Genomic DNA, 15,084 nt, shown 5'->3' with positions numbered 1-15,084 from the left:
CCATGAGGACTTATGGCTGATCGAATTTGCAAAAAATACTTAATGTTGTATGTAGAGGGATATATTTGAAAGACAAATAGCTTATTAAAATTTAAACAAATGTGTCTAGAAAAGCTGACCAGGCCAATGAATAGGTAGTACTGATTTATTTACACCCTCACTTCTTATTGGAAAATAATTTCAAGCTTGTAGAGTGTTGCGCAATTTTACTGGTTATAAAGTAGACTTTTTTTTATCAAGTCAAAGTCCAACGTTTCTTGTTTGTTAACCAAAGGGCGTACACCCACGGAACGGTGCGCTGTGTAACGTGTTTCAACGTTTCGCAGTGTTCACAGCCGAGCTGCATTCGTGGTGTTTTGAAAGTTTATAACATTTCTGCCACGCTCCTCTTAATTGGACGATTGCCTTCTCTGCTTCCGAATGAGCACAATTTATGCAAAGCAGTGTCCCCTAAATCAAGATCTGCTGCCTCGTCCGAGCATCTAAGTTACTTCAGAAAAAAAGATTAAGCAGTAAGTACGGAAAGTATTTTTAGAATATTGAAGCCAAGTGCCTGGATTAACGCTGCGTTGTTGTTGGATATATATTGTTTATAACCAACAATAACATTCAGTTATTAAACTGGTGAGGACCCATCACCTGTTGAATCTATGACAGATATCTAAAATGTAGTTTTTGTGGTGAGTTTAACATTGTTGGAATGTTAAAATGGGTTATTTTTTGTTGTAAGCCGTTTTGTTATGATTGCTTAATAGCAGTTATAAATCCGTGTGTTTTTTCTTAGATGAAGGCATTCTCTCAAGTTGGGTCTTCCTGATAATTGTTTTGATTGGCTCGGCTGCAATAATTTTTCATTTCCAAATTCATCGAGATTATTGCACATCATTTATACACTGTAATAATCTGTTTTTGTTAATAGGTGTCCATACCTTTACATTGGATTTACTAACCAGTACCATACAGTATATAGGCCGTTAAGATGTATCTTTGCACTCTTTAAGTTGCTGTTCCAACAGTACGTACAAGTGCTAGAAATTCGCTTTTTGACTACATGCCACCAGCGTCTCCATTGCAGTTACTGTATTTGATGGTCTGAATTAGATTCAGCATGTTATTTGACCAAATTCCAGCACTGAGAATTAAAATATCGGTTAGACTGTCATGTGATTAACATTACTCTCGTATGCATATCTCAAGGGTAGCTCTGTGATATTTGCTTCTGCAGGCCATTCTCTAACAAAGGCTTGCACTTCTCTGTAAGATCTCCGAATGTACTCTTCACCTGACGACATGATGCCGATATCAAAATCAGCATAAAACTTTTTGAGAAAATCTATTCTTTCGTCATGGTGGAAAGGGCAGACTACAATTGGAAATGTGGCTCTTGCAAAAGCATTTAAGGATATAGCCAAGGTTACGCCAGATAAAAGCTGGCAACATGGCATGACTCGTCTTTTTTGAGATTCTTGCACAATACCCAACTGCATTAACGAAGGTCACGTGTAACACAAATGGCCTTCATCCTCTGCACTTCATGAATGTCTAAATTGTTTTAAGATATCCCATTTAAAATGTATGTTGCAAACAATATGCCTTCACGATATGTTACATTTTACAGAATAAATGAGTAAAACAGCAATGGATACTATATTTTGGAAATTTGAACAAAAAAACGTACTTTGAATACCTAAAAATATGATGTGAGCTGTTTCACGATAAGACATGCAGTTCTCTCGTACATATATTCAGTTGTCTTTAAACAAATCCATCATAGCCGAATAAATCAGATCTGAATTTTCTTCTGAGCTTTTGAATCCTTAACTGAATCAGATGAACACAAATCTTTATCAATGGAATTTTAGAAAGTGAAAAAAGTAAACGAAATGACAAGGCACCAACTTGTATTTGTATTTGCAGAGGACATAACTTTTAATATGTTAATTATCATTTGTTTATATAATGTAGGAATCTAATGTGATAACTCGTATCAGCTTCAAAGACACACAGAAAGTAAAAAATAACTGGCAAATGACAAACCATAACATCCATAATGAATATTTCCTAATGCTTGGTTCGGACATGTCATGTTAGTACACATCGCTTCATTTTAAACTAAATATTAACTTTGATTCATTCAATTTTGATTTGAAGCTTTCGTGACTGCAGGAATCTTTACTCTTTGGTTCTTTCGGTAAAGTCACGTAGGTAGAAAAAACAATAGATCACGACGTTTCGATCGCAACAACAAGCGACCGTCTTCACCTGAAGTTGTTGTTGTTGTTGTCACCTGCGATCGAAACGTCGTGATTTGTTATTTTTTCTACCTACGTGACTTTACCGAAAGAACCAAAGAGTAAGATTAATTCATTATGTTGCCAACATCTGTTATTTTACCACAGATGGTCAGTTTATATTTGTAAAAGCATAACATTCTGGATAAAAGGAAAAAACTTACAATGCTGATTTTTGTATGTATAAATTAGGGAGCCGTTAAGATTTTTGTCTGTTGTTTAAGTTAATATTTTACATAGTTATACAATATGTCATCCATATAGCATATATATAAACGTCCAACAACTCAATCTTGAGCAACCTGTCTCGTTAGAAGGACAGAAAGAGACCAATATAACATAAACTATCGTCCGTAGGTGATAAAATACAAAATCGTCACATAGCAATCCAGTTCCAAATCGTTTTTTGAGAAACATTACGTAAATTGTTAATGAAATAAACATTCACTACCAATTTTTCCCAAGAATTTACACAACAGTATATATACTATTATCTGTACTCCTTAACTTGTAAACCTTTTGTTTCGTGTCTCCATATAGTATACCAATATGTAATGTGTGTGTGTGATTGCCTCGTCTTTAGATGTAACAGTGTACCACAGATTTACACTTAAACACACTCAATTTACAGGATGCACATCTCTGCCCAAAAATGCATACGATTTTGAATACAGATTTGGATTTATCAACTCCGAGAAAAGTGCCACAGCAAATCAAATTTTAATCCAAATTTGGCTTCATCCTATCTCTAGTCTTTAGAGTTATCACAATTTCTACCTTAAATATTAACCAATGAAAAAGAACAAAAAGACAATAGCTAAACCACGACCGTATTTCGATCAATTGTGTATTGTTTTTGCCAGGCCATGCGGTGGTGTTTCAGCTTTGCTCAAACCCTCGTCTTCATGCACATGGCCATGGGCCAGGAGAAATCTGACGGTGACCGTGCTGTGGGTGGCATGCTGGTGTACCCAACTGATGGCAGCCACTGGATGAGCCTGCGTGATCTGTCCCTCGCCTTATCTCGGCGTGGTCACCGAGTGGTCGTGGCATTACCCGCGACAGGTAATATGATGGTGGGGGAGACGCCTGGGCTAGACTCGGAGACCTTCCCTGTGCCCTTTGTTGATAAACATAACATGTTAGAGACGTTTTTACGAGAAATGGTATTTAAAGAAACAGATGGCGTTACAGAATTCACCTTTAGGAGCTTGGAGAATATCAACAAGAAGTTTGCCGGAATGTGTGATAGCTTACTTGGCAATGTTGCTGTGATGCAGCGACTTCGAACCTATAACTTTAAGGTTCTTCTCGCTGACCCCATGGATCCATGTGGAGCAATTTTAGCTGATGCACTGGGGCTCCCGTCAATATTTCTAATGCGTGGTATTCCATGCAATATCGACTTAAAAGCTGCCCACTGCCCAGCACCATCGTCGTACGTTCCCCAAAGTATGTCAGGCTTCACAGACCACATGAGTTTCACCGAGCGGGTCACCAACATGTTTATGGGTTTCAAGCAGGATCACCTGTGTATTGACTTCCTTCTGAAACGCTTTGATGAGCTGGCCAGGCGCCACCTGGGCCGGGACGTCACGGCCATGGAGCTGCTTAGCAATGCGTCCATCTGGCTGTACCGGACAGACTTTGTCTTTGACTATCCCCGCCCGACTATGCCCAACATGGTGAATGTCGGAGGTATGACATCTGGTGAAGCTAAACCTCTTCCACAGGTATTTTTTCCTCCACTCTTTACCTGCACGAATAATTTGCTCTTATATTCACGCTTACACATATGTAGTGGTTTAACGCGCGCCAAGGGGGGAAATTGTAAACACATGTGGGTTGTGGACAGTGGGGTCGTATCAGGACAAGCAGGTGTTGCTGGGGCACGACGGCCGGACGGAGACGACTCGTTAGGTAATTATGGGATACAGGGCAGTGATTGGCCGGTTGTTGTTGTCAGGGGCGAGGTGGCGCCAGTAAGTCTGGGGATGGGAGCAGGTGGCAGCAGGGGCCGCGGGCGCGGGGCGTCGGGGGGGGGACGCCGGTTAATTAATTAGAAATTAATAGGGACGGGGATAAATACGTAAATACGGAAGCATGAGAGTGAGACGGGGAGTTGTGCTGGGAGCTGGACTGAGACGGTCGGAGCAGAAGAAGAATAGGTTAGCAGTAGAGACGGAGACGAAGAAGATATGAGAGATAGAATAGGGTAGCGGTGGAGCAGGAGAAGAAGAGGAGACGAGAGGAAGGATAGGCTAGCAGTGGAACGGGAACGGAGAGAGAGGCAGTCAGAGTGAGACGGACAAGCCGAGAGAGAGCGACGGTTGGAGTGAGGCGGAGACGAGAGAGCGACAGTCGGAGTGAGACGGAAAAGCCGAGGGAGAGCGAGACGATCGAAGCCGAGACGGGCGAAGCAGAGAGGAGAGTTGGGGGAGAAAGAGACGGAGAGAGAGAGGGAGGGAACGGAGCGAGCGAGGCCAGCGGAGCGCGGCGAGTGAGCGGAGAACGCGCTGGAGTCTGGGTAGCCAAATGTGCTGAATTTGATCAAATAAAGTGACGACGGAAAAAGAAGAAGTCCGCATAAAATTCAGCACTACACATAGATAAACTGAAAACATCGTTGTCTTCAGTATAATACAATTAAGTATTAGGTTTGTTACATGCTCTGCTCATATGGATAATATTCATATAATGGAAGCAAGTTGGGAAACAGTTGGCAGAGTTTAATTTCTGGGGAAATTAATCTAGAAATATATAATTTATAGCTAAATTGTATTTAAATGACAGGAGTACAAAAGACAACTTGTTTTTATTATATGTTTACACACTAGAGAATATAATTAGACACTGTAACAAATATAAAACGCCTATTTAATGCATGTGTGTGTTTTTTCTTTTGCAGGATTTGGAAGAGTTTGTGCAGAGTTCTGGGGAGCATGGTGTGGTGGTGGTGTCATTTGGATCCTTGGTGTCAGCCATTCCTCATAGAATAGCAAACATTCTTGCAGAGGGCCTGGGCAGAATCCCACAAAAGGTAATAAGGAAATTACGCATCACATGCAGATGGCTGAATTAATATGTGGTCCTCTCCCACGACTTCCAAAATATGAATCCAACTCTACTTTGACAAAATACATGTTACATGATTGCACAAGGTATAACCAAGGGTTATGTCAGTTATGTTTTAATTGATTGCTGCTGGAAGAAGGTGACATAAATGGGTCTCTCATGGGCTGTAAATATATATATATAGCTTTTAAGAGTTACATATCATACATACGTGTTGATGCAAAACACAAGTAAAAGTCGAAGCCCTGCTATGTGAGGGCCAACCTGAGAGTGGTTGTCATTGGACCCAGTGTGTTAGTATTTATGTATATCCAGCCATTGAATTGAGGAAATGAATATGAATCAAAGTGACGTCCAGCTGGCTTCACAATGCAAGAAGCGACCTTCCTTGCATAGTGAAAGGTATCAAGAACCACTTTCTCATCCCTCATCCTCACCATGCGTCTTCCTGGCATCAACTCGCCCACGTCATGGGCCTTGCTCAGCAGTTTCCGTACGGGCCTGGGTCATATGTGCAGCCAACCTCCACACCTGTGACCAGCGTGTCCACAACCCACTCTGTGCATGTCGTCAGTGACTGACCGTGTCGCACATTGTCAATGATTGCCCTTTGACTGGACTCGATGGTGGTTTATGCCTTTATGGCCCTCCACGCTGCTGATGAAGTGGCAGCTGTCGCTTGGCTTGGCAAGGCCTTGCGCGCGATAATAATACTTGTGGAAGGTCCTAGAGAACAGGTTTCTCCATGGTCGCTGACAATCTAAATGCGCAAACAATCCAGTTACATATTGCTTCAATTTAGTTCCGTGTGATATTGAAACATTAATTTAAATATTCACACTGCTGCAGATTGACGCTGTGGCCACGTGAGTTTTACATTGGCACTGTTGGATATCCAAGGCATTGCTCCTCATGTGATTAATTCCCGAGACAATATGTGCAGTCATTGCACGAGACATTGCATTATTGCCTCATTTACAATTAAATCTGACAATCATTTACAATGAGCTGTGTACACCGTAACCTACTTTTAAACACTGGATTTTATACATCATTAAGTTACTAGGTTACTTTTAAATTGAACTGTTATTTTTTAGTTATATATTTGTATCTTGTCTTATTAGACAATACTTAAATCTGGGGGCGTTGGCTTACCTTAAAAGACTGCCATGCACTTTACTCATTTGCTTGACTGTTAAACGTTAATTCCCACTGGCCAAATCCCGCATGGGTATTTTTTGCTGACATTACATCTGGATCAAAGATGCAGAGCAATCCAGCACCACAGTATTGGCACATGTCCCATAATTGTATGGTTGAATGTATGTTGAACTTATTTTGCACCGTGCGTAGCCAACCGTGCTAATCGAAGGTGCGGGGGAAGAACAACAAACTGATTATGCATAACCTCGAAGGTGTATATGGACTGAAAATGTCAATATAACCAGCAGACATGAATGTTTTTCGTCTATATTCTCACCAATATTCTTTACTTTCTCTTGGAGCAATGAAACAAGCTCGTCAGTATGCAATTATTTTAATACACACGCACATTGAATGCAGTTGGGCCCTTTTTCTTTTCACAGTGGGCTAGTATGCTGCAAGGGTACAGCTCCCCACACCCATTACTTACATTGTGTCGTACCATGGAAGGTGATTACAGTATATATAGAATTAGCTTGTGTGATACGATATCTAGAGCATTGATTGCTGGTGAAAACTCTGCTGATTCATTTGTGTTTTACTCCAAAGGTTATATGGCGCTATGAAGGACCAACCGTCGAAAAGCTCTCAAACAACACAAAAGTGATGCCCTGGTTACCACAGAGGGACCTCTTAGGTGCGTGTGGTAACACCTATAATTATAATCAGCATTTTAAAAGTGCATATTTCATTTATTTATTTATTAAACAGCATCAACTCATTTTCAAGCAAGCCCTAAAGTGTCTCTGGACATCTGGAATCCAGGGAGCAAATTGTAGTTGTGTCCAACACAGGTATGAGAATAGGTTTCCCCCTTTTTTCTGGCAACAAACAGGTGTTGAGATTATTCTTTGGTTTTTTCGGTAAAGTCACGTATAAAGAAAAAATAATAAATTAAATAATAGCATACTTTTCTTTATACGTGACTTTACCGAAAGAACCAAAGAATAATTCCTGCAGTCACGAAAGCTCCAAAGTTAAGGTGTTGAGATGTTAAAACACCAAACTGAAACCTTTTACAAGGAATCATACTTGTGGTCAGAATGCAAAAAAAACATACTCTGATAATATATGCAATGTCTTTGAAACTGATTGGTCCACACCTTATAAAAGATTTCAATTTGGTGTTTTAACATCTCAACACCTGTTTTGTTGGCAGAAAAAATGGGAAAATCTATTCTCATATTTTGGTACTGGCAAAGGAGGTCCCATGATCTAACACATGTAGTTGAGCCACTAGTTAGGGGTCATCCGTTCACTTTACAGTATTATCGTCCCACCTGATGTTGACACTGAACAGCCTTGCCCTGATCGCTGTTTCACACGCTGTGTGATAACCTAATTAAGGTATTATCGGACCAGCGAAAAATGTGACATTGTGGATACCCTCTAGAAGCGACTTGGTTGTTACAAATCCAAATCACAGTTCATTTGATGAATTGTGGAGAATACGGTAGGGGGCACAGATCCACCCCAAGGTTCAGAGGTCTCTGCAGCTGCAATGCCTGTGCATGTTTTAATATAAGCGTGTCCTAAACAAAACACGTGGAAGATGTAACATTTACCGTGGGGTGGTTTGTGTACTGCACAATGACCTGAGTTTAATTCCCATCCCTGGCTAATATCAGTGGTGTGTGTGTGTATGTACTGTATGTACGTATGTTTGTTGAACTTCTTTCACACCGTACGTAGCCAGCCGTGCTAATCGGAGGTGAGTAGCATCTGAACTGGTTCTGGCCACCCCCTTAGCTCATCCTCACTGTCCAGAGTGGAGCAGCATTGAGTGTATAACAAAGTGAAATGTTAAGTTCTTAAGAGATAATTACACTCAAGAAATCAGAATGTGGGTTTTAAAGTCTTCCAATTGGGCTAGCATGGGTGGTGTATATATGGGTGACCAAGTTTTGCTCGCCACTGTTATATCATGGATTATAACATGTAGTTATTCTCACATGATAACGTAAACTATAACATGTAGACATCATATAACTGATAGCACGAGCCCCCAGCATGTGCACCACTGCTCTGTTACTCCAGCTTTTCATCAAGAATACGGTTTCTCAAACACACATCCTCGTAGCCCACCACATATAAGTAAAAAAAAATGTTTTAGCTTTCGTTTCGAATTGGGTTTCTTGAATTGGTAAAATAGTATTACTCCTATTTAGCTTTACGTGCAGTTTTTTGCACGAACAAAAAAATCTACCGCAGTAAAATACTCAGTCGTATAAACTCGTCATGCCCTGGCCATGTGAACAGCATGAGACTGTTACTAATCCTCTGCCTATAGCTCAGGGCATCCGGCCCGAACGTCAGATATGGTTATGGCTGAGAATTATTATTTAGCTAACGTGTCATCACAAACTGAGAAAAACATGCTCGTACAACATCTCAAATAATTAATATTTGACCAAAGCCACTTTATGTTCTAGTTCCAAAGCTATGTATCGCTCAGTGATATGAACTACCTCGCCTGGTATACAGGAAGTCGTGGGTTCGATCTCAACCCTCATGCCTGTATATTTGGCGTTTGGATATTTGAAATGTGTATGTTCTACCAGTGGTCGCGTGGAGTTTCCTCTGGTTTATCACTTTACAAATAAAAACATGCGTTTAGAGTATTTGGCTGCTATACATTTCCATATGATAAGCCACTAAGTTGAGCCATTGTGGCCAGGTCGCTTCTGGAAACGGGCAATATAGCTCAGTGGGCCTTACATCGAATCATTGCACCAGATTGAATTAAATTATGACGTCACCCTGCTGCTGCTCTATTTAAGACCGGGAGCAACAGGAGAGCTTCACCATTCTTGCCCGATGAAGCTGATTGTAATTACCAGCGAAACGTCGTACTCAAATTTTAAAATACTGTTGATTCTCTCTTCAACACACCGGTGTGCTAAAGAAGTGAATTATTTTGTCCTTTGAAAAAACGTGACCCATTTTTTACTGTTTGGCCGTGTCGGGTGGTGGAGGGTTACGACACATTTATAAATAGCGCGGTCTGACCCAAAAACCTATATTATGAATAATATTGGTCGCGAAAGCCTACGTGTTAAACTGATGAAAACAGTTTATAGTTTCAGATTATAGTTTATTGAACAAAGTGTTCAAAAGATCATCCGAGTATGCGTTGTGTCCCTGTCTGGCTGTGATGGTGCCGGTGGACGACAGCCCACGCTAAGACTCGTGTATTCGTGACGCACGGTGGATCGCACGGCATCTACGAGGCCATCTGCTATGGCGTCCCCATGCTCGGCCTGCCACTCTTCGGGGACCAGTTCGAAAACATGGCCCGCATGCAAAGCAAGGGTGCAGCACTGGTGCTCAACATTCACTCCCTCGACGCTGGCTCTCTCGCCTCGTCCATCTCCACAATCGCCACCCACAAGAGGTACGGTGGTGGGTCGGTGCGTCTCAAGCGATTGGCTGGTAATATCGCACCGGTGGGAGCTTGTGTAGGAAAGGCGTGCAGTCTCATCGCACTCTGCCATGCCAAACTATCTTACTTTGTGGATTTTGCAATTTGATTATGAGTTTAATTTTGTAAGATTTCCGCTCGAGCCATTGAACAAAGACTGTCACTGCATCACACGCTTTCAGAGGCGCTTCTGCGGTCATTTGGAATGCTCTTTCTTCCAATATTAGGAAGCCACTGGAGCAATGCACTTTTAAATACAGATTGAAAACTCATTTCTATGGAACTGCTTTTTGTGTTTATTTCATTGACGTATATAATGTTTACACCATTGGAACCTCATTTGCCAGTAAAAATATGATAATATTTTACGTAAAAAAGGTGTCAGTTTAGTTGCCAGATAAATGGGTAAAAAATACAATTATCATATTTTGCTACTGGCAAAGGAGGTTTCAATGGTGTAAATGCTTACCCCGAGCTCTAATACTCTGATGGTGCATTGTCTTTGAGTTGTGTGCCTTTTGGCGTCATCTGGTCGAACACCATGTGAGACTAGGCTCTAAGGAAAGCTGTCTCGGGTGTGGACCAATCAACTTCAAGGACAGTGCATACATTATCAGAGTTATGTTTTTTGTTTGCATTATGACTGCAGGTATTGTGGTCTATGCAAACATGACTCCTTGTAAAAAAAAAGGTGTCAGTTTTGTTGCCAGATAAAAGGGTAAAAAAACAATGATCATATATAAATGTTTACCAAAAATCATGGTAGAGAGTTTTAAGATATTAAACATGGCACTTTTGATGGCATTCACAAAGAATATTTCTTTAATGTCACGGGTAAATGTCACAATGCATGCTGTCAAGTGGTAATGCGTTAATTTAATCATTTATTATGCTCAAAATACACGTATTGGATCGTGAATGTAATCATTGATTTAATTATTGACAATAATGTATACATTCAGGCTTATAGAGAGACAAAAAAGTGAGACTACTATAGAAATGCGATGGCAGAGACAATAACATATTTTTCGTGTTATTCCTTCTTGCATTGTATCATGACCTCGGATCGTAAGAAATCACGTCATCGTTGGTGGGCTGAATAACTGACTTGAGCTGATGCCTCTCTAAACAAATACCCGAAGGAGCTTCCTCTGAATACAGCCCCCCCCATACACCCCTTGTTGAGGGGGGACTGCAATTACATCCCTCCTCCCCACCACGAAAAAGAGTGCATTGCGATCATTCCAGCAATTAAAGAGACGGCCATAACATTGCCAAAGTTTACAGATACGTGGGATGAATATGAGCAGCGTCTTGAGGCGACGTTGCATTGCAGTTCGACTCATTGTGAATGAACATTGCGCTCGACATACTGAGAGTCAGCAGGCCGTGCAACGTGTACTATTAATCTCTCTGTGTGCTCCATAATATAAGTGGTGCACGAATTTATATAACACATTCCTGCGGAGGGAGCTGGTAGGAACGTTGGGTTGCTCGGTCAATGGCCAGGGTCAACGGCGGCGTGGTGTATTCCGCAAATATGCCCGACTGTGAGGGCGGACACAAGCCGGCGTGAGTAGGTTAAACGTTGAATTTTATAAGGGAACCACGGGGTGACCAGCCCCTCCCCACCCAGACCCACCCCTCCCACCCCCCACCCAGCCCCACCCTCCCCTCCCCACCCTCCCCACCCAGCCCCTCCCCACCCTCCCCTCTCCTCCCAGCCCCACCCCTTCCATTTTTGGATGCACGACGGACGGACGGACACAATAATCCCCTGTGGGCTGGTGGAACCAGGTGGTTCCTACCAGTATTGACGAGTAGACATTTCTGGCGTGGGTACGAACACATTCCAACGATGATGAAGCGCAGTCGACGTAAATTAATGGGCTGGAGAGAGCTCCGAGGAGCCCATGAAAGGTGCATTAGTTCATTCTTAAACATCATTTTCTTTCAACTAGTCAAGGAAATGTAATTAAAATTGATTAGCAGAAACTCAAAGCATCCACGAAAGCCGTCACGTGCAATTAGGGTCCAGAAAAGCCCATCAGGGGACTCCTTGCTCAAAGTGATTGCAGTGGTGGTCACGGTGTGATAGCAGTCGTTGGTGGGTCTTAACAGTCATGCAAATTGGATGATACTGCAGCCTTTGCCGTGTCTGATTTTCTTAGCAGCTACAAGGAGAAGGCGTCACTTCTCTCGCGTCTGTACCACGACCAGCCGCAGAAGCCCATGGACAGGGCAGTGTTCTGGGTGGAATTTGTGATGCGGCACGGTGCTGGGCACCTGCGAGTGGCGGCTCACCACCTCACCTGGTACCAGGAGGCCAGCTTTGATGTGGCGGCGTTTCTGCTGGCAGCCATAGTCCTGGTGACAAGCGTGTTGACTGCGCTCATCACGATCTGCTGTCGCTGGCTCTGTAGGGCCAAACATCGTAACGTCACTGTAAGCAAAGAAATGGCAGCCTCTAAAAAACACAAATGATTTTAATCGGAGCAAAAAAAGAATCTATATTACATTTAGTGCACGTGTAAATATCTTCGAAAACAATATGATTGTGCTGATTTTGTTTTCTGAAGTTGAATGCGAATGTAATTCCCTTGAATGTGTTTTTTTTAAATAACGTCTGGCTAATTTCATTCAAGTGGTCTTAGCAAGTAGATTTTGTCGACGCATGGCTTTGGAGACACTTTGAATGTTAGCGATTGAGACTGGTTTTGTACGGTAATTTTATTTTGTATTGGGTTGGGTAATTGGTCTCTTGTTGATTGCTTTCTATGAAACTTTGACATCATAAGGTGATCAAGTGGACAGGTGTCTCAAGGCTCAGAGATCCACCCATAGTACCGGCAGTACGCACTTGATGTTGTGGCAATTTTAGGAGAAAATGCACAAAGTAAATTTTGATTTAAAGCTTTCGTGACTGCAGGGATTCATCTTCTTGGTTCTTTCGGTAAAGTCACGTAGAAGGGAAATAATAAAATAATAAAAATAAAACATAATAAAATAATTCTCACAACGTTTCGGCCACAACGCAAGCAGCCGTCCTCAGGTGAAGAACAGGTCTGTCGGAAAGACTCGATCAATAATCTCCATAGTCCTCATTTCGCCTGTCCCGTGCCTCCAACTCTGTAATGAGCAATTGCAGAACGCGGTTATCTTCCCCGTTGAAAATTAGCTAGTATGTTTCTGGACAGATTGTACTTGGCTTAATCGAATGCTTCAATGTAACCGAGCATCATGATGTTCCTGAAAAAGGGGCTAACGGCGATTTCGCTTGAGTTGCGTAAGTTGTCCACTTGACACGATTTATTTTTTATTTTTTATAAACCCACATTTTAAGCAGGGATATTGTTTCAACCTTTTTTAAATCCTTTATATTAAGTTCACTTGCTTGCTTAGGACCGTGCAAATCTTTCGGTCGTTTTTTAACCCACTTCCCGTGATCCAATCGAGCACAGACTCGTTGTGCGTGACAATGCATTTTCGTGAAAAAAAATTCAAAAATTTTACACTGTTTAGGGAATTTTTTAAAAATATTTAATTACCAATTGTTTAATGCTGCCAGACAATCATCTGACCCATAGGTGGCAGCCATCTCAAGCCAGAGGATGAGAGGACTCTAGCCGCCCCGATGCCACGCATATAAAGGATTTATAGTGAAAAACTTTGTTTTTACGGGTTTACTTGTTTCAAACAACGTGTGCTTGATTCAGGCAGCGGGCCATCCTTTTGCCGAATTGCCTTTAAAAACAAAATTAAAGAGAATACTCTTCTTTAAACATGATGTGAGATGATAATTGGTTCTTTACCCTTCTATCTGGCAACAAAACTGACACCTTTTTACAAGGAGTCATGTTTGCATAGACCGCAATACCTGCAGTCATAAATACAAACAAAAGACATAACTCTGATAATGTGCACTGTCCTTATGTCTTTTGTTTGTATTTATGACTGCAGGTATTGCGGTCTATGCAAACATGACTCCTTGTAAAAAGGTGTCAGTTTTGTTGCCAGATAGAAGGGTAAAGAACCAATTATCATGTTTTTACTGGCAAATGAGGTCCCCATAGTGTATGATGTGAGATGATTCGCTGCTTACAATTTAATGTTGTGATTTGATTTTCATTAAAGAAACGTAATCAAAAACTTGAGATAATGTATGTTCAGTCAATTCAGTGGTTGCAGACAGATACATCAGCACTTAAAATATTGAAAAAATATATATTTGGTCATTGTTCATGTGACATAAATGATTCACAAATCACCAAACATTAAGTGGTAGCATATTACCAATGGCCCGATTGATGAGGCGATTTATGTATTACTATTTTCCTAAGTAAGGGCCGCTGAGCTGTATAGGTCCTTTTCAGAAGAGACCTGGTCACAAATGATAGCTCATGAAAGTGTCTTGTTATGTGGAAATGTATTTCAGTCACAGACTTTAAATGCATGTTTCTAAATTTGAAGGGAAAACCAGGATGACCCGAAGAAAAATCCACCCGACCACGGAGAGAGAGACACGCAAACTCCAAATACACAGCAAGCGTCAGGTTCGGGATCAAACCCATGACCTTCTGTATACCAGACATGACCACAGCAGATCACTAGCGATGGACCCTTGAATGAAGATAAGCAGGCAGTAGTCTCATTCATGTATTTTTCTCTCCACAAAGAATAGAGGAAGATGTATTGTCTTGAATGAGACGTCTGCTTATCTATTTTGTTACTTAAATTCCCGCACAATAAAGGGGCCATCACAGCCAATGCCGTTACTCATTGTGTTGCTGTTCCTGCACATGAGAACACGATCCTTGCACCTGAGATCATCGTGACCTCGCACTTTTGATTTGTGTCAAACGTAGGACAAGAGCACATTGACACTACAGTTGGAAGATAACGCATTCAAATCAAACGTTCCAATTAAATTGTTTGCAATTTATGGTGTTATTTACTGCACCTTCGCGAATTTAGTCAATTATACGTATCTGGTCCTGAAGATTGCAAAATTTAATGGCAGTCATGGTAGTTGTATCTACCTTGAAGACAAACTGCACTCCATTGGTGGAAAAGACTCCACGTCTATTGGACTAC

The 15,084-nt window shown here is 41.5% G+C and overlaps 1 protein-coding gene across 2 annotated transcripts; it reads left to right on the top strand.

Annotated features, from left to right (window-relative positions):
• The first annotated feature begins 262 nt into the window (after positions 1-262).
• On the top strand, positions 263-13,839 carry LOC133345390 (UDP-glucuronosyltransferase 1A5-like). Of its 2 annotated transcripts, none has more exons than XM_061556097.1 (6): positions 263-512; positions 3,155-4,024; positions 5,200-5,331; positions 7,119-7,206; positions 9,744-9,963; positions 12,165-13,839. In XM_061556097.1, the coding sequence occupies exons 2-6, from the start codon at positions 3,158-3,160 to the stop codon at positions 12,472-12,474; spliced, it is 1,617 nt and encodes a 538-aa protein (XP_061412081.1). In that variant the 5' UTR covers positions 263-512; positions 3,155-3,157; the 3' UTR covers positions 12,475-13,839. The 2 variants fall into 2 exon arrangements, with proteins under 2 accessions (XP_061412081.1, XP_061412080.1); XM_061556096.1 differs by having other exon boundaries at positions 12,162-13,839.
• The last annotated feature ends 1,245 nt before the right edge of the window (positions 13,840-15,084 follow it).

Source organism: Lethenteron reissneri, chromosome 21 (assembly GCF_015708825.2).
Source record: "Lethenteron reissneri isolate LAM-NWPU_2019-01 chromosome 21, ASM1570882v1, whole genome shotgun sequence".
NCBI classification, from domain to species: Eukaryota; Metazoa; Chordata; class Hyperoartia; order Petromyzontiformes; family Petromyzontidae; genus Lethenteron; species Lethenteron reissneri.
Note: the sequence above shows the minus strand (reverse complement) of the source record. Positions and strands in the feature narration are given on the sequence as shown.

Bases quoted from the DNA above. Each gene is read 5' to 3' on its own strand.
- LOC133345390 (XM_061556096.1), top strand. From the start codon at position 3,158: ATGCGGTGGTGTTTCAGCTTTGCTCAAACCCTCGTCTTCATGCACATG. The intron at 4,025-5,199 runs GTATTTTTTCCT...TTTCTTTTGCAG, and splicing joins AAGCTAAACCTCTTCCACAG to GATTTGGAAGAGTTTGTGCA. The intron at 5,332-7,118 runs GTAATAAGGAAA...TTTACTCCAAAG, and splicing joins TGGGCAGAATCCCACAAAAG to GTTATATGGCGCTATGAAGG.